The 24,418-nt window shown below is 50.2% G+C and overlaps 1 protein-coding gene across 3 annotated transcripts in view; it reads left to right on the top strand.

The window, feature by feature from the left end:
• The window catches only part of USP10 (ubiquitin specific peptidase 10), a 70,219-nt gene extending 57,318 nt beyond the window's left edge, over positions 1–12,901 (top strand). For all 3 annotated transcript variants that reach the window (XM_067019807.1, XM_059043822.2, XM_067019808.1), the window contains 5 exons: positions 604–781; positions 4,096–4,261; positions 7,153–7,297; positions 8,612–8,677; positions 11,874–12,901. In XM_067019807.1, the coding sequence (XP_066875908.1) occupies positions 604–781; positions 4,096–4,261; positions 7,153–7,297; positions 8,612–8,677; positions 11,874–12,061 (743 nt within the window). In that variant the 3' untranslated portion in view covers positions 12,062–12,901. The remainder of the gene's footprint in view (positions 1–603; positions 782–4,095; positions 4,262–7,152; positions 7,298–8,611; positions 8,678–11,873) is intronic.
• Positions 12,902–24,418: the final 11,517 nt, after the last annotated feature.

The raw sequence follows: 24,418 nt of genomic DNA on the forward strand, positions 1-24,418 counted from the left end.
ATGTTGTGTTTGTATATTTCAAATATATAAATGTATTTCCAGAACCTCTGCTTTTCCCCCTTCAGTTTGTCATTAGGAAAATGATTACACGTAGAGAAAAACTGAAAGAATAGGTTGGTTACCTGCATAACCACTGGATTCCACAGTTGCTACCGTGTCGTCCTTATTGATCTCTCTTTCTACTTCCCCAGCCCCCCACGACATTTTTCCCCAAGGGATTCAAAATCAAGTTGCAGATGGCAGTTGAGTTCACCCCAAATGGTAAATTAAAGCATGGGTCTCCTGAGGTACAGGGATGGCTCTCCCGTGTGACCTGAGTCCCTTCACAAACGATGGAGTCTGACTGTAGTTATGCAGTACAGTTGGCTTCCCCGTCCCACCTGAGTTCTCCAGGTGTCCTACGGCATCTTCTGTCGCCGGTCACACCAGCAGGGAGATGCTGTAGCATCGCACACATTGCGTTTGTCCTCAGTGTAGAATATACCCTGATCTCACTTTAAAGCTCCAGTTGACAATTCTGTGTAGGTGGTTTAGGTAGAACTTTTATTTTTATATTTTGCTCTTTGTGTAAATAGTAGCCTAAGCAGACTGTCTGCTTTTCAGAACTTACTGTTTCCAATGGACCCAGAAGCCACTCAGTGAACGAAGACGAGCAGGAAGAACCAGGCGAAGGAAGTGAGGACGAATGGGAGCAAGTGGGCCCCCGAAACAAGACTTCGGTCACTCGCCAGGCGGATTTTGTTCAGACCCCCATCACTGGCATTTTTGGTGGCCACATCAGGTTTTATGCTTTTCTGGAATAATTTAGCATTTGCCTTTTTCAGGGTTTTGCCATTTTGCTGCAGGGGGGAGGTGTAAGATTTGTCCTAAGAAATTTGGGACCGGATGGTTTGCCTTCGCACTCTGTGCCCACTCTGTTCTTGGACTTCCTGACGCTCATCCTGCCGGCCCCATGGCTCGCGCACGACCCACGGTGGGTTCCTGCAGAGGGCGCTGCCCCTGCCTGTCTGCCAGGGGCTCCTCACGCCTCAGCGACACTGACGTCCAGCTGTTCACAGCACAGCAGGGTAGGAAGAGAAAGACAAGTTAATGGAAATACATGTTTTGTCATGTATCTGATTGGAGGAATTGTAGGCACGGGAGCCAGGTGAGCTCGGAAGCTGAGAGAGTGCAGAGGGAGATGCTTTTACACAGAGGAGGACACGTGGCCTTCTGGAGTACCTGGGCACCTCCCCTGCCCCAGTTCCCTCAAACTAGCTGCCCTTTGCTCATTCATGGAGTCCTTCTAGAAGGTTTTTTTTTTTTTTTTTTTTTTTTTTTTTGTGCTATGCGGGCCTCTCACTGTTGTGGCCCCTCCCGCTGCGGAGCACAGGCTCCGGACGCGCAGGCTCAGCAGCCGTGGCTCACGGGCCCAGCCGCTCCGCGGCACGTGGGATCTTCCCAGACCGGGGCACGAACCCGTGTCCCCTGCATCGGCAGGCGGACTCTCAACCACTGTGCCACCAGGGAAGCCCTGTTTGTTTTTTAAAAAAATAATATTCTTTATTTTTAACCCCACATTTGTTTATTTATTTTTGTCTGTGTTGGGTCTTTGTTTCTGTGTGAGGGCTTTTCTCTAGTCGCTGCAAGCGGGGGCCACTCTTCATTGCGGTACATGGGCCTCTCATTGTTGTGGCCTCTCCCGTTGCGGAGCACAGGCTCCGGACGCGCAGGCTCAGTAGTTGTGGCGCACGGGCTTAGTTGCTCCGCGGCACGTGGGATCTTCCCACACCAGGGCTGGAACCCGTGTGCCCTGCATTGGCAGGCGAATTCTCAACCACTGTGCCACCAGGGAAGCCCTGGAAGGTTTTTACTTATTTACGTTAGAGCCGTTCAGTACCACCGTTATGTGGAATACAGTAGAACTTGCACTGACTCTGAGGACCTCCTTACTCATCCAGAGTCTGACAGGCCTGCATTATAGCATGATTTCCTTCTGAAGACCTTACAGCTTCACCTACAGGAGTGTGTTTTTGGTTTTTTTAGTGAGCCTCTTAGCCTTTCGTCGTCCCCAAACAAGAAGTAACACCCTTTTCAAGGCATCGAAAAGTCAGTTCGGTCTCTGCTCTAAAACAGCGTAGGCTGAGCACCTTTCAACAGGCTAATGAAAGTCTCAGAAATGTGCCCGACCCCTCCCAGCTGGTCACGTGACACCGAACACGGCATTCCTGTGCCCTCGCTGTGAGCTAGACTTCGCAGGCCCTTTTCTGTTTCGGAGTCTCGTGTCAGCCTCCCGACGCCCAGCCCCACCACTGTGGCTGCAACTTGTCGCCAGATGCAGATCCTCGGGAGGGGCCCTTTGGGGAGAGGGAAGCGGGGCTCCACTTTGGCGAGCAGCAGTGAGAGGAGGCTGCCTGTGCCCCTAACTGTCGGTCAGCCGAGCAGCCTGGTGCTGTCCCCCTTGGGGTGCGCACTGAGGGTGGGGGGGGAATGAGGGCTCCGTGTTTGTGGGGAGGCACAGCAACCGGATTGCAAGGCCACAAAGATCCCAAATGTGTTTGAGAGTAAGCAGTGAGAAAAGCCGGAATCCACTTTGGAGAACTTTCTAGCTTGCCCCAGATGACTCTTCATGGCCCTGTAGCCTCAGCCTCTCTGGGCTCTTTGCGTTGAAATTGGGTGTTGATTTTTTTTTTTTTTTAAACTACAGAGCAAAGATACAGAACTACTCCTTAACTTAGGAGCCGCTTTTGTGTGTGTAGTAGGCACCATTGAGCATGATTCTTTTTTTTTTTTTTTCCGTGGTACGCGGGCCTCTCACTGTTGTGGCCTCTCCTGTTGCGGAGCACAGGCTCCGGACGCGCAGGCTCAGCGGCCACGGCTCACGGGCCCAGCCGCTCCGCGGCACGTGGGATCCTCCCGGACCGGGGCACGAACCCGCGTCCCCCGCATCGGCAGGCGGACTCTCAGCCACTGCGCCACCAGGGAAGCCCAAGCATGATTCTTAATGGTGTGTGGCCTGCAGGATCTTAGTTCCCCAACCAGGGATCGAACCCAGGCCCCTGGCAGTGGAAGCACGGAATCCTAATCACTGGACCACCCGGGAACTCCCAAGCATTATTCTTTTTTCAGACCAACTGAAAGGTTTTCTCCTAAAATTCCTGCTCTTTTGGTGGTTTTCCAGTTTCCCCAGAAAGACCAGCACCTTTCTCCACCTTGTCCACCCTTTTGGTAAAGTCCAGGCCGCTTACTGCTGTTCCCACTATTCCTCTCTGGAACCAAGGGAACGGCCGCCCCCTCAAGGCTTCGTGCTCACAGGGAGCCTGGAGGTGCTTCGCGTGCTGTGTCGGGAAAGCAGCGTGCGCGACGGAAAGCTGGCGGGAGAGCCGCTCGCCTGCCCTTCGCAGCAGCCTGGCTCCCTGTCCACCCCTTTTATTCGTGTGTAAACGGGGGCACGCAGACTGCAGAGGGTGAATCCCACGTTAAACTCCTGGAACATCTCCTTGCTGAGGCTACGTGAGACGTGGGCCCAACACAAGTTTTTACTCAGGAAAACTTGGACAGAGAAAAACGAAATGAAAACCCAGCTAAGGAAGCAAGGCTCAGCTGTGGCCGCCTCCTCCTGGAGGGTGGTGGCCTCCTTTGTGTCGCACACACCCCGCTCCCCTTCCTTTGCAAAGTCGCTTTCATAGGGAAACGCTTTCCAAATCGTTCTGTTACTTCGAGGGTTTCCTCTTTTTTATTACAACAGGCTGTGACGCCTGAGAGAATAAAAAGCGTCAGCGGTTTGACTCTGGGAGGATCATCACCTTTGCTAACCTGTGCGTTAAATAAAGTGGAGGGGAGGCATTTGGAAGGTGAAATAGGTCTTCTTCCAGAGCTGTCAAGCTGGGAAAATTTTCAGCTGGTGGGTTGAGTTGCTAGAAATTCTTCCGAGGTGGTATTGAGTGGAATTATTTTAAAATTCTTCAGTGTATTTTTAGCATTTCTGTTCTCTCTGGTCTTCTGGCAGTGATATTGAATAATCTCGCTTGCAGTGTTTGTTCCCCTTGTCCTGCTGGGTAACCTCAGGGAGAGTGGGGAGGCGAGCTCTTAGATGTGGTGTGTTTCCACTTGCAGGTCTGTGGTTTACCAGCAGAGTTCAAAAGAATCTGCCACCCTGCAGCCGTTCTTCACGCTGCAGCTAGATATCCAGTCGGACAAGATACGCACCGTCCAGGATGCGTTGGAAAGCCTGGTGGCAAGAGAGTCTGTCCAGGGTTATACCACCAAAACCAAACAAGAGGTACGTCCACAGTTGGTCTCAGACCTTTATCCGGGGGCCCTCTGCGGTGGGCGAAAGAGCACAGACTCTGGAACGAGGAGAAGTGGGGTTGAGCTCTGCCTCTCAAATCGGTTGCTTAACTTTTTTTGGACTGAAAGCTTCCACATTCTGAGAATGAAATGGTTGAAACAGATGATCCTCCCAGCTCCCCTTGGCTCTAAGTCATGAGACACAGGTCACGATCTTGGGGGTTATTGATTCTGAGCTGCGTTTCAGTTGCTGGCCATCCAGTCACGGCACCGTAGAGTGAGCATCTCTGACAAAGGCCGGTCGCTCATTCACATTCCTGATACCATAGAGCACAACTTCATGAGATCGTTAGGATGTAAGAGATGTTCTAATCTGCTTTGCATTTGGTTGTAGATCTTCAAGGACGTTGAAAAGGTGAAAGTAATTGTTCTGGTGCCTGTTACTCTTTGATTTGATCTGAAAAAAAGATAAAGTCTTGAGTCTTCCAGTGTTCAGGAGTCAAGAGGAGGAAGCATGTGAGCTCCGTCGAGAGAGGCAGTAATTCTCTGCTCTCTGAGGGCCTGTTAGCTGCTGGCTGTCCGGATACGCCAGTTAGGCCCGACTTCTCCTCCGCGGTGGACTGTGCCTTCTCCGTTAGGTATCCTAGGTCGCGGCTGTGCGTTCCTAGAGGTGTGTTGGGGAGATGAATGTAGACTGGCCAGGGCGGTGCCTTATTGAACAGTTCAGAGTATTCCTGTGAGGCCTGATTTCAGTAGCCTTGTGTGATGGCTACGGGGTGAGCCGGCACGGCACGGCCCAGCGCAGGAAACCTGCCAGCACCTCATGGGGCCAATGGCCCTGCCCTTGCCTCGCGGCTCGGCCTCCATCCACGTGAAGAGGAGCAAAGGCAGGGTGTGGAGAGCTTCCGTCCGTCTGCTGTGGGTGGGTCAAGCCAATCTCTTGGGGTATCTGCAGAAGTTAGGCCTAGTTCTCCCCCGTGTTTTCTAATTGCTTCTCGTGGACAATTTTGTTCAAAAAGTAAAAGTGGCAGGAGCCGGAAGAGGATCCCGGCAGTTTTTCCTTAGAGAAACGGTGGAACTTAATGGGAGAGAGAGAGAGAGTGGGTACTTGTTCTTGGGAGGCCGGGTCATGTACTGGCTCTGGGACTGTCCACCTGCTCGTCTGGGGCAGCCGTGTCCACAGGTGGACTCGCCATCATGGCCCCTCCCCACTGGAGCCATGGATCCTGCTTGGGGGGGGGGCGGGCAGCCTTTCCCCGCGCTCCCAAGAGAGCCCTCGGGGGTATGTCTGTTTTCCTTGTTTGCTGCAGTTAAAGTGCTGTTTGGGCAGAGGTGGGTGGGGCGTGATGACTGAGGTAGCGGTGGCTGTGGTTGTTGGCCTGGGTGAGAGGAGGGTGAGGAAAAGGTGGTGGAATCTAGATGGCAGGTTTGGAGGAAGGAGTCACGGAGGAAGTGGCTTCTCGGTGGAGCCTTGAGGACGGCGGAGAAGGCTGCTGGCCATTCTCGCTCCGTGGCTGTGGAAGCAGGTGTCTGAGGAAGGAGCTTGTACAGCGTGTCTGTGAAGAGCAAGTAACACATTTTCTGGAATGTGATTTTTTAAATTTACTTTTCGAAGTACCTACTTTAATTTTTATTAGGTTTTTAGGTCAAAAGTTGTTTTTCTGTGGGAACACAGGAAGATCGTGGGAAAATATGATTATACGAAATACTAGCTAAATAAAAAAGGCCTGGTTTTGTTGGGTGTTAGAAAGTGTGGCTCAGTTTCTCTGGAAACCCGGAACAGTCAGTTAAGGGTTTGAGATCAGCCCCTTAACGAACAGGACTGCGGGTCTCTAGCACTGAGAAACCATCCCAGGGGCACTTTACTCTGACTGTCATTTTCCAAATGAGGAGGCTGGAGTCGTACGTCGCCATCGCTGGTTTTGACTGTGGAACTGGCGTCGTGCTTTTCTTCATTCACAATTCTTGTTGGATGTGAGACGCTGGACTGCAGAGACTCAATGGGAATGTCGAGGTGATCGGGCCGTTTCCATGCCTGGGACCTCAGTCTGGGTGGGAAGACAGGCCTGAAAGGGTCTGCAACCCTAATAAACCAGGTGGCGGTGACCGCTAGGCTCACTTCAGGTACCTTCCGCTAGATACACATGTAGTCCTCCGAAAGCTTTCTGGGCGTTTATTACATGCCGCTGTCTTTTTTTTTGTTTTGTTTTGTTGTTGTTTTTTGGTTTTTTTTTTTTTTTTTTTTTTTTTTTTCGCTGTCTTTTGGATTGTTACATGGACAAGTATTTCTGTTGAAAGCATTCTCTGTCTAAATACCGGAAGCATCTACGGATAACAGAGAACAGTACATAAAGGGGTTAAGTTTGCTTGTGAAGATGCATTTTAATAAAACGCAGCGTTCAGTGGACAGTGAAAGTTCACAAGGGGCATTTTGAATTGATAAAAGCGGAACTGTTATAAAACCAATGGTTATATACCAAATTCTTTAGACTTATTTAGAGCGTCTAATTCAAGAAACACATTGGCTTCAGCTTTATCAATACTGTGAGAGTTATTAAAAAATAAGTTAATACATATGTAAATCCAGGTATTACTAAGTAAGCTTCTAAATTTTTATGCCAATTTAATGCCTTAGGACAAAGGTTCTTAACTTGGCTCAGGGCCCTTTGGGTCCCCCTGCAGTTGTGTCTGTAGGTTATATGCATTTTTCTAAGAGGAAGGTCAGTACCTCTCAAAAGATCCCATTGGAGTCTCAGAAGACCCTGTGACTCAGGAAGCTTTGAGAAGCACTGCCCCGGAACATTGGAGTCTTGGAGCGAGAGGTGGGGTGGCGCCTGCCGCTCGGAGTAAGATGGCGTTTCCTGTGTGCTTTGTGTGTCCCAGGTTGAGATCAGTCGAAGGGTGACTCTGGAAAAGCTCCCTCCTGTCCTCGTGCTGCACCTGAAACGGTTTGTTTACGAGAAGACAGGTGGATGTCAGAAGCTTACCAAAAATATTGAATATCCTGTGGACTTGGAAATTAGTAAAGGTAATGACTCTGTAAGGCAGCAGCGTTTGTGACGTGACAGTGCTCTGCAGCTCAGCCGGCTTCTCGATGCGTCACCATTCTCTGTGCCGCGCCGGGATTCAGAAGCTCTCTTTCGTGACTTCTTTGTTTTAAACTTCTTGACTGTTAATAGACCTTTAGGCTAACGTTTCTCACTAAAATGGCCTTTTAAATATAAAGGCAAAAATAAACCATATGAAAATATTACTAGGTGAGAAGAATACTAAATGTGAAGAGTTTATGGATCAGTGGTAGAAAATACGTGTCCTTATGCTAAGTGTTAACAGCTCTGTGGAGCAGCCTGGCTAACTGGGCTTTGTAGTGGGTGGGGAGTGTTTCCCGTGGGCCCCGGGGCTTGCTCTGCCCTCCAGTGGCAGGGACCCCGGCCTTAGAGCTGCAGCCCCAGCCCCAGGTCTCTGCCGGGTCTCCGGGGCTCGGCAGCTGGGGCACATCGTGGTGAAAGCACCTAGTTGTCTTGCTAAAAGTGAGCTTGAAGGAAAACTTTCCTGGACAGCTTCAGAATTTGTGAGAAATAGTCTGTGCAAAAATGAAGTTCATTCAGGAGCATGACGAGCTAGAGGTGATTCTCAAAGCGTCCGGGTGCCTGGAGAACAGAAAAGAGGGCATGGGACGTCGTCCCTGGTGTCCTGGAGGCGGAGACTGCCATCCTCCTCCTCCTCCTCCTCCTCCTCCTCCCTCCCCCACGCTGCCCGGCACTGGGACCTGCCGGGCAGCGGGGCCTGGGGTCACCATCGATCCCCTGCACCCCAGGCACGTGGCATTTCCTTCCCCCTAAGGTTCGGGCCCTGGCTCTCAGCCCTGTTCTCACGAGTTGCCGCCTCCGGCTGATAGGTTTGCCTCCTGTGCCGGTTCGTGGTCCGCTTGAGGGTCGGAAAGGGGAAGAAACGCCAGCCGAAAATCATCTTCCTGTTCATTGGGGTTTTGTGGTCTGACTCCCGTGTAAAACATTGTAAACCTTCGGCATTCCAGGGCTGCTTTGCTTTTGTTTTTCTCGTTCCCGTTTGTTAGGACATCTGCTTGTAAGGGGTTTCTAGCAGGAGCTAGAGGCCCTGTATACGCCCCTGTCGCCCTGTCCTCTGATGGGGACGCCCCTGCCTACCCTGCAGCTGGTCTTCCTGCTGCTCAGCTTTTATGCAGATGAGGGGGTGGAGTTCTGCTTGGTCTCCCTGGTGCACTGGGTGGGTTACTTGAATGGAGGCTGCTGTCTGCCCCTTTCTGGGAGCTCTGTGTGTCAGCGCTTTTATAGATTAAAGCTCTTGATATTTTGTTTTTCAGAACTGCTCTCTCCAGGGGTTAAAAATAAGAATTTTAAATGCCACAGAACCTATAGGCTATTTGCAGGTAAGTGAATCTGTACGACATTTTCCTATTGAAGCGGTGATGCAAAGGTTTATACTGAGGCACAGTTTTGTTGTGATGCCGCGTAACGTAGAGAATAGGCGACTGGTATCCCTGTGCACTTTGTAAGTCCGGAAATCATTTGAAATGTGCGTTTTACCTAAAATTTGGTGTGTTTGGAATTTGACAGAATATTCTCTTGGCTCTAAAGCTCAGCCCAACCTGAGATGTCGTTTAATATGACTGTCTCTGTCTTGGAGCCAGAGGTGTGGGGTTGCCAGGCTGGGAACCCTCCCTGCTGCAGTCGTGGTGCCTGTAGGAGTGGGTGCTGAGGCGTGGCCCCAGCCAAGCTAGGGGAGCGCGGGCTCCTCAGCCGCCCACCACCTCCTGCCCCCACCCAGAGCTCCCCGCGGAGCCCGTCCGTCCTCTCCGCCTCCTGTCCTTCCATTCTTCTTTCTCTTTTACAGCCCGAGTCTTTTATGCCTTTGAGGCCTTATGGGTCTTTTAAGAGTTGCTGGTTGCAACAGTTGTGTTTGCTTTTCTGGCCGTTTCTATTAGAATTTTCTAGCTGCTCTCCCATCGCTCCTTTTGTGTTGCCTTTGGTGAGCCTGTCTGTAACGACTGCTGGTTATTGGCCCTCACACGTTCATTGAGCCTCTTCACTGGATGCTTTGTATGTAGTATCTCATTTAGTCCTTACAGTGTCCTGAGAGGTCTGTGGCGCTCTCCCCATTTTGTAAAAGGACAAACTGAAACTCGTGGAGGGACATTGGCCGCGCTGTGCCCTAAGTGGCAGAGCAGAGCTTCACACTCCTGCCCTCGGCCCACCCCTGAGCTTTTGGGATGTCGGGTGGGCCCTGGTCGTTGGGTGGGTCAGGTGCCAGGTTAGAAGGTGTTGGGCCCGGTTGGCCCTTCCCGCCGGGACGTGCTCGCTGTGAGCCACTCTTGTCCCCGGAGGTGGCTGATCACGGCGGTGGGCAACACACTCCCGGGGTGTACCCGCCCTCCCCGCGACCTGCCTTCGCCTGGCAGCTTGGGGGCCTCTCTGTGGTCTTCCTCTGCGACCAGAGGGCCCCCAGGGTCTGGCCTGGCTCCCTGGGGTTGGGCACTCAGGTCCCAGGGTGATGACGTGTTTCTCCGAGTCTCCCTGCAGCCTCCCTCGGGGCCCTGTCAGGGCGAGGTGATGGTCAGGGGCAGGGTTAGCAAGTCTTGTCTCCTGGTCAGGGGGCCCCGGTGTGAGTGCACCCCTACCCCTCCCGCCCACCCGCACCCGGGGCTCCTTCTGGAGTCGCTCTCGCCTGCACCCCGGAATCCTCATCTGAGCCTTCTAATCTCAGGAATACGGTCACCGGATTGGTTGCAGTTTTCTGTAAACTGTGAGTAAAGAGGCACTTTTAAAAATGGTTTTGATCGCGGGACAAAGAAAACGAGTTAGTGTAGTGCGTGAGCTTTTGGAAAACTCATTCTTAGCTCTGCTTCTGTGACGCAGGCTTGCTGGGTGTCTGTGACGCATCGCCACGTTAGGTACAGGTGTGCTGCTTGAGAAACCTGAACACGGGCAGAGCGCTGCTCTTTGAGTACTTAACATGAAGTGTCGCAGGGGAAACGCAGATCGGTTAAACCCACAGGTCGTGTAAATCCTGCTGACCTGGCCACTTTAAAAAAACCGAAACCAAGTCTGGTAGGTCTGAGAGGTGAAAATCCAGGACAGACGCCCCACAGCTGGATTTGGGGTCAGAGGGACACGCCGGTGTCGGGGCCTCCCTTGCCCTGCGGCAGGCTCTCCACCGCCGTGACCTGCAGTACTAGATGCAGCCGCGAGCTGGTGCTGGTTCCGTCGCGGCTTTCCCGCTTGATGGGCCAACAGTCTTGCTGTCCCCTCAGTGACCAGTCAAGTTCATCGCCGGCAGGCCAGGGCCCCAGTGTCCTCTGAGCCCCAGCAGAGTGGCCTCTGTGCAGAGCCCGGCTCGGAGCAGCCCAGGTCGCTGGCTCAGGGCGGATTTGGACGTCCCTACGAGTGGGAGCGCGCGCTGGCGTTCAGGCCGTGTATTGCTGAAATTTTGTACCAGCTGGCGCCCCTCTCTCCGCGTGACTGTCCTTCGTGGCACTCAGGGCCCTGCACAGCCCCCCCGGCCACGCTGCTGCCCCCTCCCCTCCCCACAACGTCACTGGAGGCCGTTTCCCTCACACAGGGTCAGGTCTGCTGGGGGCTGGGCCACCTCCCAGCCCCTTCTCTGCATAGAAGGGGGAGGATGTGCCCCTCCCCTGTCTTTAATGCCTTGTCAGCATCTTCTGACAGTTCTGTTTGTTTTAGACCTCTGACTAAGGCTTCCTGCGTGAATTACACAATTTTAATGAACAAGTACATGGCAGGTATTTTTTTCTGTTAAAACATGATTGTAGAAAAATTGGGAATTTGTTTTAAAAGAAAAAGAGAGCGACGACTGGTGTCTGCAGGGTGCTCCACAGCTGCCCACCCGGCCCCGCCAACCAACTGCGCTGGCGACCTTCCTGGGGCAGTGCTGTCCTTGTCACGGGCGACAGGCCACAGAAAACCTCACCTCAGATTCTTGATTTTTTCATGTAATGTAAGCATATTCCTATACCACCAGATACTTTTCTTCACCTGGTCTACGAAAAAATTCACCTTATTGTCATGTAATGCACTCAGCATTCCTTCTTGTGTGAATATAGGCTTTTCCATGTTTTCACTTTGTCCAAGATTCAGATACTCTGTTGAGAACAGTCTAAAAGTGGAATTGGCTGGGTCAGGGCCGGATGTTTGGGCCTTGGTGTGCGTTCCCAGAGGGCCATTGTCTGATGGCGGCTCTGCAGGGGGCGGCTCTGTGTCCTGCTTCCCAGGGGACTGTCTGCTGTATCAAGTGTTAAGGCGGCTGACGAGCCTGCCTACGGGGCTGACAGATGAGGCGACCCCATTAGTTGACATTTCTTTTATAGTCTGTGAGGTATTGAGCGTTTTAAATATATTATTAAGACGTAGATGTGTGACTTTGTATTGTAAATTGCCGACCGGTTTTGAGTTGAACCAGCATTGCTTTGTGTAATCCCGCTTCTCTGTCCCAGCTGCCTTGGTGCCAGGCCTTTCGTGGGACAGGCAGGTCTGTGGCGGGAGCAGGGGGGCCCCTTAGGCGCTGGTGTGCGGAGCCGCTCTCACGGGCGCGCGGGCCCTCTCTTGCAGTGGTCTACCACCACGGCAGCAGCGCCACGGGCGGCCACTACACCACGGACGTCTTCCAGATCGGCCTCAACGGCTGGCTGCGCATCGACGACCAGGCGGTCAAGGTGATTAGCCAGCACCAGGTGGTGAAGCCCGCTGCCGAGCGCACAGCCTACCTCCTGTACTACCGCCGCGTGGACCTGCTGTAGCCGCCGCTGTGCGCCCGGCGCCGCTTGTAGAGCACCGGCTCTCACCGACTCCCCTCCTCTCTTTAGTGGCTCTTTAGAGAGAAGCTCTTTCTTCCTGTTGCAAAAATGGGCTAGAATGAAAGGAGACGCCTGGGGTTTGTGCACAACATAGTTTATGTTGACTTCTAACTTCCAAATCAAAATCATCTGGCTGAAACAGACTGTCGCTCGATTTAAGCAAACACGCAAAAAACCCACATTTCCGAAATAATGCCGATTCCTGAGTAAAAAGGCGAACTTGCATTTGATTCCCAGTCTAACTGCATAGTAGAATAAATCCTGCACCAGCAACAACACTTGTAAATTTGTGAAAATGAATTTTATCTTTCCTTAAAAAAATAAATTTTTTAATCCATCACACTTTCTTCCCTCACCCTTTAGTTTTTGATAAATGATAAAAATGAGCCAGTTATAGGAGAAGAAATAGTTCTTACTTCAAAAGATAAACAAACACAAAAAATAAGTTGCTGGTTCCTAATAGGAAAAATACCTTTTAATAATTGTGCGATGAGAAGCTGCTTACGTACACATTGCAGATCAAGTATTTGGAGTTCAGGTGTCAGTCACATAGATGGGTGATTGTAACTTTATTGCCATTAAAAGATTTCAAATTGCATTCATGCTTCTGTGTACACGTAATGAAAACTGGGCAAAATAATGAAGATTGATAATTCCCTGCGTCTGCTGTCTAATTCTGCTGTCTGCTCCTCTACGATGCCGCGTCTCTAATTGTACACGGTTAGTGATAGCTAGAAGTATAAAGTTGTCGCCCATCAATAAAAATCACACAGTTGGTTTAAAGCTGCGTGTGTGGTGTTTCTTTGACGGCAAATACCTTTTCCAGTAACCGGAGTTCAAGTGGGCAAGACTGGGCTGCTGGAATTAAAATAAGCCCTTGGGGCAGCCTGACATGTTTGTGAAAGCTGACCCAAGCCCTCAGATGATTCTTGTTTACTATTTCCAAAGTTATTAACTCTAGTGATTTGGATAAATGAATTTCTTTAAATCTCCAAATAGCAGAAAAGAGGAGGTAAGCTCTCTCTCCATTGTTTTGTCCCCTGCATTGCTCTGTTCAAGGGGGGGACGGATGTGGGTCATGGCTAAGCATCCTTGTCATTGCCTGCTACCAAGCATCCTCCCTGCACCTCAGATGCCACCTCCAGACGTGGAAAGGAAGCTCTTCGAGATGGGCGAGATGGAGAGAAGAGCCCGTCATACATGTCAGGCCGCTCCCGGCAGCTCCTGTGTCCGTGGCACCCTGGTTCCAGAAGGCCCCGTGCGGGCTGCTGACGGTAGTGTGCTGGGGTCCCCAGAGGAGCGGGTTTCCGTGGTCCAAGCCTCTCCCGCAAGCTCTTCCTCTTACTGTCCGCTGTTCCCAATTGTAGCCATGTGCTGCTACAGGGTCGGAGCTTACCTTTAAAATTACAGTACTGTAGAGCATAGGGAACTGTACTCAATATTGTGTAATAACCTAAAGGGAAAACTATCCGAGAAAGAATATATACACATACATAACTGAATCACTGTGCTGTACACCTGAAACACAACATTGTAAATCAACTATGCTTCAATAAATATATATGTATAAAAATTTTAAAAAACGTGCAGTTCTAACGTTGCCCCCTTGGCCCGCCTGCCCTGCTGTAACCCTACTGTGATTTGCTTAGCTACTTACAAGTCATAATTAGCCTCTCGTTAAAATAATGTCCAATTCTTACGGAACACGTGGACTTCGAAAGCTAAATTAACTTTGGGACATGCAACCCACACCAGCAGTAGCCCAGCCACACGTGGAATAAGGAGGATGTTCTGAAGCCCAGTGTTGAGTTCTGCGTTGTGATCTGTGAGCCAGGTCAGGTCCGATCTGTACAAGTGGCTTATCTGTCCTGAGTATGCAGCCTCCATAAGCGATGTTGGCTAAAGTGTCCCCGTGAGGCGGTGAACGCCCCATCCAGAACAAGTCCTCTCTCAGGGATCTGTAACAAGAGCCCGGACACACGGTGCCGTCGTTGGTACACCAGCCTGCTTCCAGGTGTTAGAACACATCTGGTGGGTTTAGATGAGGAAATTTCCCCTCAAATGTCATTCGAGGGTCTCTACGTAATCATTAAATTGCTAAGTCACATATTCTGTCAAGCCCAAAATATGTTGGAAACTGAGATACTAAGGCCTTCCTTTGGAAGGTCTTGTCTCTGTCAAAAAGTGGTTAGAGGTGAATTAAGTGCAGTGGGGCATCCGGCGTCTCGGTGACCCTGTAACGTGTGGAGGTATTGCATTCGCTTTTTAAAATTTTATTTTTGGCTGTGTTGGGTCTTCATTGCTGTATATGGGCTTTCTCTAGTTGTGGCAAGCGGGGGCTACTCTTCCTTGCGGTGCACGGGCTTCTCGTTGCGGTGATTTCTCTCGTTGCAGAGCACGGGCTCTAGTTGCGTGGGCTTCAGTAGTTGTGGCACAGGGCTCAGTAGTTGTGGCTCGTGGGCTCTAGAGCACCGGCTCAGTAGTTGTGGCGCACGGGCTTAGTTGCTCCGCAGCATGTGGGATCTTCCCAGGCCAAGGATAGAACCCGTGTCCCCTGCATTGGCAGGTGGATTCTTGACCACTACGCCACCAGGCAAGTCCTGTATTCATTCACTCTTCAGGCTGCTGTCCCCTCTGGCACATCGGACTTTTAGATTGAGCTGTCTGGTAGCGCTCAGGTGGCTCCTCTGTTACCTTGTACGTGAGTGTGTCGTCTGAAAGAGCATGCATAATGCCACACCCACTAACAGCTCCAGTTGTATTTATGGCAGGTGACAGCTTCCCAATTTTCCTGTGCTTGAGTGGGATCGGCCCACCCAGCTGCAGACGAAGAGCAAAGCTCATAAAGGGGCCGAATATATAGCAAGGAGAGGCTAGTCTGGAGTTCACGATTAGCTGCATTTGGTCCCTGCAGTGATTGACTCGCCCTTGGATAGAATACCCGATCATTCTAGCACATCCAGTGCTTTCTCGGGTCCCGGGTGAATTGTGGGCCTATCCATGTCACGCGTTTTATGAGCATTTGGGGATTCTCTACACGATTTAAGAAAAAAAAAAAATCCCTCTGCTTAAAAAAAAAAAAAAAGATTGAAGGACTATTACGTAAGCGTGGATTTCCTGCCCGATCTGAACATTGACTCATCCTCATTTATTCCCTGTTGTCAGCAGTGGGCCCAGCTCTGGACTCTGATACCTGTTGGGTCAGATTTGCCTTGTGCTTATCTTAGCACCTGCCGCTGAAAGCCGAGCACAGGAGTGTTCGGTGGAGAATCAGCCGGTGCCTCCTGACCTTGCGGACACCCACTCTTCATATCCAAGGCCAGCAAGGGGGTGATGCACTGATGTGAAATTTGTTCTGTGTTCGTGAAGGTGTGAGTTACCCTTGCAGTGAGTAACATTCCCTTTCTAGGAAGATTTCTCCTGTTTCTTACGGCTGCAAACCCTCCCGGCTGCACTGGGACCACACCTCCCACTGCAAGACCACTGACTCCGGTGGAGCCCTCCACCAGGGCGCTTGGCGACGTGAGGCTCGTGACCTGGAGCAGATCCAGGGGTGTCGGGACCAGCGACTCACAGCAGCGTCCTCTGTGGTCACCCTTGGGGCGCTCCTGCTTGCCCCCCCCCAGGCACCTCCCTCCAGCTTCCCCACCTCCCTTCCCCTCTCCGGACAGCATATTTTTTTAAGGTGCTCATATTAGCTAAGGAGACGTGGGGCTTCCTACAGACCAGGCCCACAGGCTCCGGACGCGCAGGCTCCGCGGCCACGGCTCATGGGCCCAGCCGCTCCGCGGCACGTGGGATCCTCCCGGACCGGGGGCACGAACCCGTGTCCCCTGCATCGGCAGGCGGACTCTCAACCACTGCGCCACCAGGGGAGCCCTCATATAAGCTTTTATACATGCCTTAAGATTTTCTACATAGACAAAGATATATGTAAACAGTTCTGTTTCTTCCTTTCCAGTCTGTATCTGTGATTTCTTTTTCTTGCCATATTTCATTGGCTAAACCTTCCAGTAAGATGAAGCATAAGAATGTTAAGAATATGTTTACTTGGGCTTCCCTGGTGGCGCAGTGGTTGAGAGCCCGCCTGCCGATGCAGGGGACGCGGGTTCGTGCCCCGGTCCGGGAAGATCCCACATGCCGCGGAGCGGCTGGGCCCGTGAGCCATGGCCGCTGAGCCTGCGCGTCCGGAGCCTGTGCTCCGCAAAGGGAGAGGCCACAACAGTGAGAGGCCCGTGTACCGCAAAAAAAAAAAAAAAAAAAAAAGAATATGTTTACTTGCCTTGGGACTTCCCTGGTGGTCCAATGGTTAAGATTCCATGCTTCCACTGCAGGGAGCATGGGTTCAATCCCTGATAGGGGAAGTTTCACATGCCACATGATGTGACCCCCCCACCCCCCAAAAAAAAGAGTATATATACTTGCCTTGTGTCTGGTCCTAAGGGAAGGCAGTTCTTTCACCATTAAATATGCTAGCTGTGGGATTTTTGTAGATGTCTTTTACCAGATTAAGGAAGTTCCTTTCTACTCTGAGTTTTTTGAGCATTTTAAATCATGAATGGATGTTGAATTTTGTCAAATGTTTTCTTCTGTGCCAATTCATATGATTCTGTGTTTTTCCTTCTTTAGTCTATTAATATGATGGAGTGTGTTGATTGGTTTTTTTAATACTCCACCAACCTGCATTCCTGGGATAAACACCATTTGGTCATGGTGTAGTGTATTTTTTATACATTGCTGGACTCTGTTTGCTAATATTTGTTGAAGATTTTTGTGTCTGTGTTTGTGATGCACGCTGGTCCATACACATTTCTTGTATTGTCTTTGTACGGTTTGGGTGTCAGAATAGTACTGGCCTCTTAAAATTAATTGGTAAGTATTCTCTCCTTGGATAGGACTGGTGTTATTTCTACTTGAAACATTTGGTAGTTTTCACTAGTAAAACCATCTGGGCCTAAAGATTTCTTTTTTGGAAAGTTTTAAACTACAAGTTCAATTACTTTAATAGATATAGGACTCCTGGATAATCTGTTTCATCTTGGGTGAGTTTTGGTCATCTGTGGCTTTTCAGGAATAGTTCTAATTCATCTAAGTTTTTGAGTTTAAGTGCAACGAGATGCTCAAGGTGTTCTCTCATTATTCTGCTAGTGTCTCTGTGGTCTATCTATGGTGTTAACTCCTTTTTATTCTGCATATTGGCCATTTGTGTGTGTGTGTCTGTCTCTCTCTTTTGTCAGCCTTGTTAGAGATTTGTCACATTTACTGGCCTTTTAAAAGTTTTAGCTTTTGATTTCATTGATTTTTCTCATTGGTTTTCTGTCACTGATTTCAGTGTCATTAATTTTTGCTTTTTGTCTTTACTATTTTGTTTCTTGTGCTTGCTTTGGGTTTATTTTGCTTTTGTTTTCCCAGTTTCTTAGGGTGGGAGCTTAAATTGTGGATTTGAGATCTTTATTATTTTTTTCCTAGTATTTTCTAATGCTATAAATTTCCCTCTAAAGATGGCTTTAGTTGCATCCCACCAATTTTGATACTTTGTATTTTCATTTTCAGTTCAAAACATTTTCTAATATGTCTTTTGAGAGTTCCATGCATGTGCAGCACAGAGATGAGCCTAGGAATTCCTCTGCCACTTCATGGGGTTGCTTTCTTGAGTTCCCTCCTCCTCCCACCTCCCCTAACTCCAGTTCTCCTCCCCCCTCCCGTGGCCACAGAGCCTGGGCCTTAGTTCCTGGCTCTGCCGTGCTCTTCCCGCCCCTGTCTGCCTCCAGGACCAAGTGGCAAGAGGTCAGAGTGAGGGAAAAGCTACAGGGGTGCCTCCGCATTCTTGGGATCACAGTTTTTCTGGTTAGAGAGAAGCTTTTCAGATTTTGAAGTTCCAGGTGCCTGCCCAACTGCCTCCCTGCCGCAGACTCCCCGGGGGCCGGGACAGGAGACAACTGGAGAAACGGAACAAACGGAGAGTAACTCAGGGCACTCCCCACTCTCTCTAACTCTTCCGTTTGGTGTTGCCCAGTGCAGAAACAGAAGGGTTCTCTCGGAGCTCTCTCTGCCCTGCCTGGTGCACGGTCCCCTTCCAGCGCCTATGAGCTCAGGCCAGGAGATACCAGGAGAAGCGTGGAAACTCACCGCCGCCCCAGGATGCCTTGAGTTCTGGCTCCTCCCCCAGTCTGTCTGCCTCTGTTTACTTCCGAGTTGATTTCAGTGGGAGAGGGAGGAGGGACAGTGCTGGTTCATCTTGACAGCACCAGACCTCCATGGTTTGATTTTTAATACTGGTAATCACTGTGGGAGCCCATGGCAGCTGAGGGGGTCAGGGAACTCAGAGCACGTCCTGGCGTCGCAGGGACCCAGAAGTCAATCAGGTTTAAGCTTAGAAGCCTTTTTCCTCTACAGTAGCGTAAGGTTCACCCTGAATTCACCTCTCCTGGGCGCGTGTGCGTCCATCTCCATCCCGATTGTATGTGTTGAGCTGATTTTCGTTCCGCTTTTCATTGGAAAAGTGGAGAAGGTCAGAGTGGATCGTGTTCTTAGGGAGCTGGCCGAGGCCAGTCATGTTACAGATGGAGAGAAGTAAGCCACAGAGAGGACAGGGGTGGCAGAGTGAGGGTCCTTCCTGGTCTCCGCGTCCCAGGGCCAGGCTGTGACACCACTGGAGGGTGCTTGGGGGTCTCGGCTAACAGAGCACGATGCGTCTAGGCAGTGGAACACTTGGGTCAAACGCACGTGGCGCAGGGTCTGTATTTTAAATACTAATCGTAAGAGCTACCACTTAGTAAGCACTTAATGCGTCCTGACCATTACGTACTTCACAATCCTCTCATTTATCCCCACAGCAGCTCTTTGAGGTAGATCATGCTTACTGTCCTCGTTTAGAGAGGGGAGTGAGGGCCAGAGAAGGCAAGTGACTTTCTCAAGGGCACACAGCAGGGAAGCACTATGGCAGGGGTTCAAACCCAGGCCCATCTTTATGGTGCCTCTTAGCCAGGATAAGCTAAAAAAATCCAATTCTGAAGACACGTCTTCCTGGTAAAGACAGCGGGCTGGCTGGCTTATCTTTCAAGGGCGTACTTTTGCAAGCGTCCTGCTGATCACAACCTTTCTGATTCATAACCGGCAGATCAGCCCCTGTGTCACAGAGACCTCGTAAAGCAGCTAAGTCGTTAACCTCTCCGATGAGTTTTGTTTGCTGGCAGGAAGTATTGGTGAAAGAAGAGTCATCCTTGAAGAGTTTGTGCGTTGATGATGTTTTGTTTGGATTAAGAATTCTGGGAAGCCAGAGATGCCTTTCTCCGTAGAGAACTGCCCTTTCCGCGCCAGAGTTGGCTCTCTCTGCGGATGCAGCAAGATTCCGTCACTCACGGGAACTTTAGAACCTTCTCTTCCGCTGACCCATCCCTGTCCTGGTCAGCAAGACTGACTCAGCGGCCCGAACCCCGACCCGTCCCCTGGGGCTTGTCAAGAGGCGGAAGTAGGAATGTCCCTGACTCCTCATCATTTTGATCAATCTCAGAAACAGGCCCCAAGTGGGGCTACCCTGGGGCCCCCTCCACGCACCAAATCCCCGACACTTGTGCACCTGCACCTGCACAGATGCAGGAAGTGGATCTGGTTGCGTTCCCATTTAATAGGAAGGTAGCCGCGTGCCTCCAGCTGCCCTCAGTCCGTACTGAGGACAGACCACGGGGCTCCAGGTGTGAACTGTTTGACAGGCACGTGTCTCCTCCACGTTCACCGGATGCCCAGCTCTTGCAGGTACCCGGCAGGTCGTCGTACACTTGATGGCACCTTAGAGGGCGGGGAGGCCCTCCACCACCTGCTCTCCAGCATCCCTGGCTAAAGGTGGTCCTTGGTGCCCTCTGTTCCTCGATCTCTCCCTTCTCTCCTTGTTTTTTTCTTTCTCTTCCCTCCCTCCTCATATTTCTTTTTTTTTTAAACATCTTTATTGGAGTATAACTGTTTTACAATGGTGTGTTAGTTTCTGCTTTGCAACAAAGTGAATCAGTTATACATATACATATATCCCCATATGTTCCCATATGTCTTCCCTCTTACGTCTCCCTCCCTCCCACCCTCCTTATCCCACCCCTCTAGGTGGTCACAACCTCCTCATATTTCTTTCATTTTCCTGTTTTGCACATTTCCCCCTAAGGTAATACATGCTCACTGGAAACGTGTTTGTTAGTCATTGAACAGTAAGGAAAAAAAATCCCAAACCTCTGTAATCTCAACATTCATATGTGTGAATATTTCTTTTTGGCCTTTTTATATTCACACACACACACACACACACATATATATATATATATATGTATATATCTATATGTTTTTAGGCTTGTACTCTTTTTTTTTTTTTTTTTTTTGCAGTACGCGGGCCTCTCACTGTTGTGGCCTCTCCCACTGCGGAGCACAGGCTCCGGACGCGCAGGCTCAGCGGCCACGGCTCACGGGCCCAGCCGCTCCGTGGCACGTGGAATCTTCCCTGACCGGGGCACGAACCCGTGTCCCCTGCATCGGCAGGTGGACTCTCAACTACTGCGCCACCAGGGAAGCCCTAGGCTTGTACTCTTATATGATGCTCTTTTTCCCTGTTTTTGCTTAGTATGTTTTAGAAGCATTCCCTCTTGTCATGGAAACACCATTATTTTTAATGGTGGTTCTAGGGATTTCAATATGCATCTTTAACTGATCACAACCTACGTAGTGTTCACATTGAAGTACCCCAGGAGAATACCAGACCCTTGCGACGCTGTATTTTCACGTCCCCCTCCCCCATAGTGAACGCTCCTGTAGCCACGTATAGCGTTTCTATTCACGTTGTAAACCAAGAGCTCTGTGTCATCCCATTCATCGACTTGTTCTTTTATGGGTTGTGCTTTTGATATCGTATCTAAGAAATCGCCTCCTAGCCCAAGGTCTCAGAGAGTTTCCCCTATGTTTTCTTCTAGAAGTTTTATGGTTTTAGGTTTTACATGTAGGTCTCTGATTTGATTGAGTTCATTTCTGTATATGGTACAAGGTATAGATCAAAGTTAATTTTCTGCATCTAGACATTTAATTCTTCCAGCACCTTTTGTTGAAGGTACTCTCCTTCCTTCATCAAATTTTTTTTTTTTTTTTTTTTTTTTTTTGCGGTTCGCGGGCCTCTCACCCTTGTGGCCTCTACCGTTGCGGAGCACAGGCTCCGGACGCGCAGGCGCAGCGGCCATGGCTCACGGGTTCCCGGATGTGGGATCTTCCCGGACCAGGGCACGGACCCGCGTCCCCCGCATCGGCAGGCGGACTCTCAACCGCTGCGCCACCAGGGAAGCCCTCTTCATCAAATTTGCCTTTGCACTTTCGCAAACAAAAAATTGACCATACGTGTGTGGGTCTTGCTTTCTGATTTATGTCAACAATCTTGAATACGAATGTAAGCGTTCTAACTTTTACTCTTTTTTCAAATTCATTTTGACTATTTTATATTCTTTGTGTTTCCATATGTATTTTAGGATCAACTTGTTAATGTCTACCCAAAAGAACTTGCTGGGAGTATTATTTTTTGTTGTTATTATATGAGCGTTAGGTATCCAGCCTTATCGTTCAATGTCTGTACATACTACACAGTTGTCACCACCATGGGTCTAGTTACCATCCATCACCGTACAGTGGACCCCCTTCACCCTTTCCACCCACCCTCCAGCCCCTTTCCTCTCTGGTAACCACTAATCTGTTCTCTGTATCTATGAGTTTTTTTTTTTAATTGAAGTATAGTTGATTTATAATGTGCTAGTTTTAAGTGTACAGTCTATGAGTTTTTGTTTGTTGGTTTTGTTTTTTAGATTCCACATATGAGTGAAGTCACATGGTATTCGTTTTTCTCTGACTTATTTCACTTAGCGTAATACCCTCTAAATCCATCCATGTTGTTGCAAATGTCAGGATTTCATTCTTTTTAATGGCTGAGTAATATTCCATTGTATATATACACAGCATCTTCTTTATCCATTCATCCATCAGTGGACACTTAGGTTGTTTCCATACCTTACACTATTGTAAATAATGCTGCAGTGAACATAAGGGTGCAGGTGTTTTTTTAAAAAATCTTTTCTTTTTTAAAAATATTTTTAATTTTTTTTTGGCTGGGTTGGGTCTTCGTTGCTGCATGCGGGCTTTCTCTAGTTGCGGTGGGCGGGGGCTACTCTTTGTTGCGGTGCGTGTCTCGTTGCAGTGGCTTCTCTTGTTGTGGAGCACGGGCCCTAGGTGCACAGGTTTCAGTAGTTGTGGCGCATGGGCTCAGTAGTTGTGGCGTGCAGTGTCAGTAGTTGTGGCTCGTGGGCTCTAGAGCGCAGGCTCAGTGGTTGTGGTGCATGGGCTTAGTTGCTCCGCGGCGTGTGGGATCTTCCCGGACCGGGGCTCGAACCCGTGTCCCCTGCATTGGCAGGCGGATTCTTAACCACTGCGCCACCAGGAAAGCCCCCAGCACCTTGCTTTTTTATACAATCTGACAACCTCTGCCTTTTAATTGGAGTGTTGAGATCATTTATGTTTAAAATAAATAACATCGTTGGGTTAAAACCTGCCATCTTGCTCTTTGCTTTCCATTTGTCTTATCTCTTCTTTGTTACTTTTTTATCATTTTTCCTTCTCTTCTTTTAGATTAGTTGCATAGCTTGTCTGATTCTAATTTATCTCTTCTGTTTACTTGTGGATATTTAGAAAGTTGAAGTTTCATTAGGGATGTATAGAAAGTAGCCATTTTCCCTGAAATATTGAGACCAATCATGAGACAATTCATTGGTTAAGGAAAAGGCCAGTAATGATAAAAATGGATATTTGGGTTTGCCTCTGGTTACCAGTGGGAAACAGAGTAAACCTACCCTGGAAGCCAAGTGCGTTTTATTCCCTAGGCTCACAGGTGTGGTGTCTATGGTTTGAATTGTCCAAGGAGCAAGATGGAGAGTTCTGGAAATTTGGGAGAGATGAGGTGATGGCTCAAAGCCCAGCCCTCAGCAATGACGAGCTCACCTCAGCTCCCCTTTTCCCTGTGGTTCTCCTCCCTTCCCTGTGCTAAGGCTCCCTCTCCGGAGCTGCGTGTACCACGCTCCAAAACGTCCCTATAGCCAAAGCATACTTCTGACTAGTGTTTACCAGTAACTGCGAAGTCCAGCTCTTGGGTCAGCTGGCGTGCCTCTCCGGTGCGTCGATTTTAGGGCATATCTTGGTGAAGGGCGTGAGTGACAACGCCCCAGGAGCCACACTCAGAGCTTTATCTGCATTAGTTCATGTGCTCCTTCCAACAGCACGGGGAGGTCCCCGCTGTAATTAGCCCCACTTTGTGGGTGATGAAACTGAGGCTCCAGCCCTTTCAGCAGCGGCCGGAATTCATGTCTGGGCTGTCCACCCATCAGAACCCACGCTCTGAACCCCGGAGCTGTGCCCGGGAGGGCCCGTCGTGCTTGGATCTCCTATTTTTGTCTGTTCTTCCCCACGGCTGAGATGAACAATAAAATATTTAACAGGGCCTTCTGAAACGTCTTCCCCTTCAGGAATCAGCCCTGTGCTGGTGCTGAGCAGACAGAGGGAACGAGACATGGTCTTTGTCGTAGAGATGCTGTTGCTGACGTTACCTGGCGTCCACGTCTGCAGGTAGCTGGGGATGGGGGTGGGGGGTCACCTGATCTCTGCCAGGTTCCGCTGGGCTTGCCTCCAGGCTGCAGGTTGGATCCCATTCCAGCTCCCACATCTTTGTTCTGTGCCCAGTCCCCCAAGTGTGGCCTGTTCTCCTTGTGGCCATCATAGAAGCCCTTTGAACAAAGAAAGGGATCAAACATGGCCAAGTTCAAAGTCAAGAGATGGGAAGTACCCTCTGCCCACCAGCCACGCAAGCCCCCAGGCCATGGGGCCGCAGAACAGTCTTCCAGCCTAGTGACAAATCAGTAATTCAGTTGATTGCATTTACTTCCTCTGTTTTGACAGGTGAGTAAAGTAAATGGCATGATAAATGCAAAAAAAGAGGAAGCACAAGGTGCCGCTGAGGAAGAGAGTGACCTAAGCACCTGTGACCTGCCAACCATCTGTCTTCACAGAGGAGGTGGCATTTGTGCTGGGTCACGCGAGGCGGGAGCTCCCCAGGCGGAGCGGGTGGAGCATGTGCCAAGGCCCCGGGGCACGGAAGGCCCCTGTGGGTTCAGCGGCAGGAGGCGGAAGCGTGGGCCGCTGTGTGTGTGAGGGGAGGCGCAGGGAAGTGGGTGCGGTAGCGGGAGAGGACCCCAGAAGGCAGCCAGGGATGAAGCTGGAGTGTCTTGGTCAGGCTTGAAC

Source organism: Kogia breviceps, chromosome 18, assembly GCF_026419965.1.
Source record: "Kogia breviceps isolate mKogBre1 chromosome 18, mKogBre1 haplotype 1, whole genome shotgun sequence".
Taxonomy (NCBI): Eukaryota; Metazoa; Chordata; class Mammalia; order Artiodactyla; family Physeteridae; genus Kogia; species Kogia breviceps.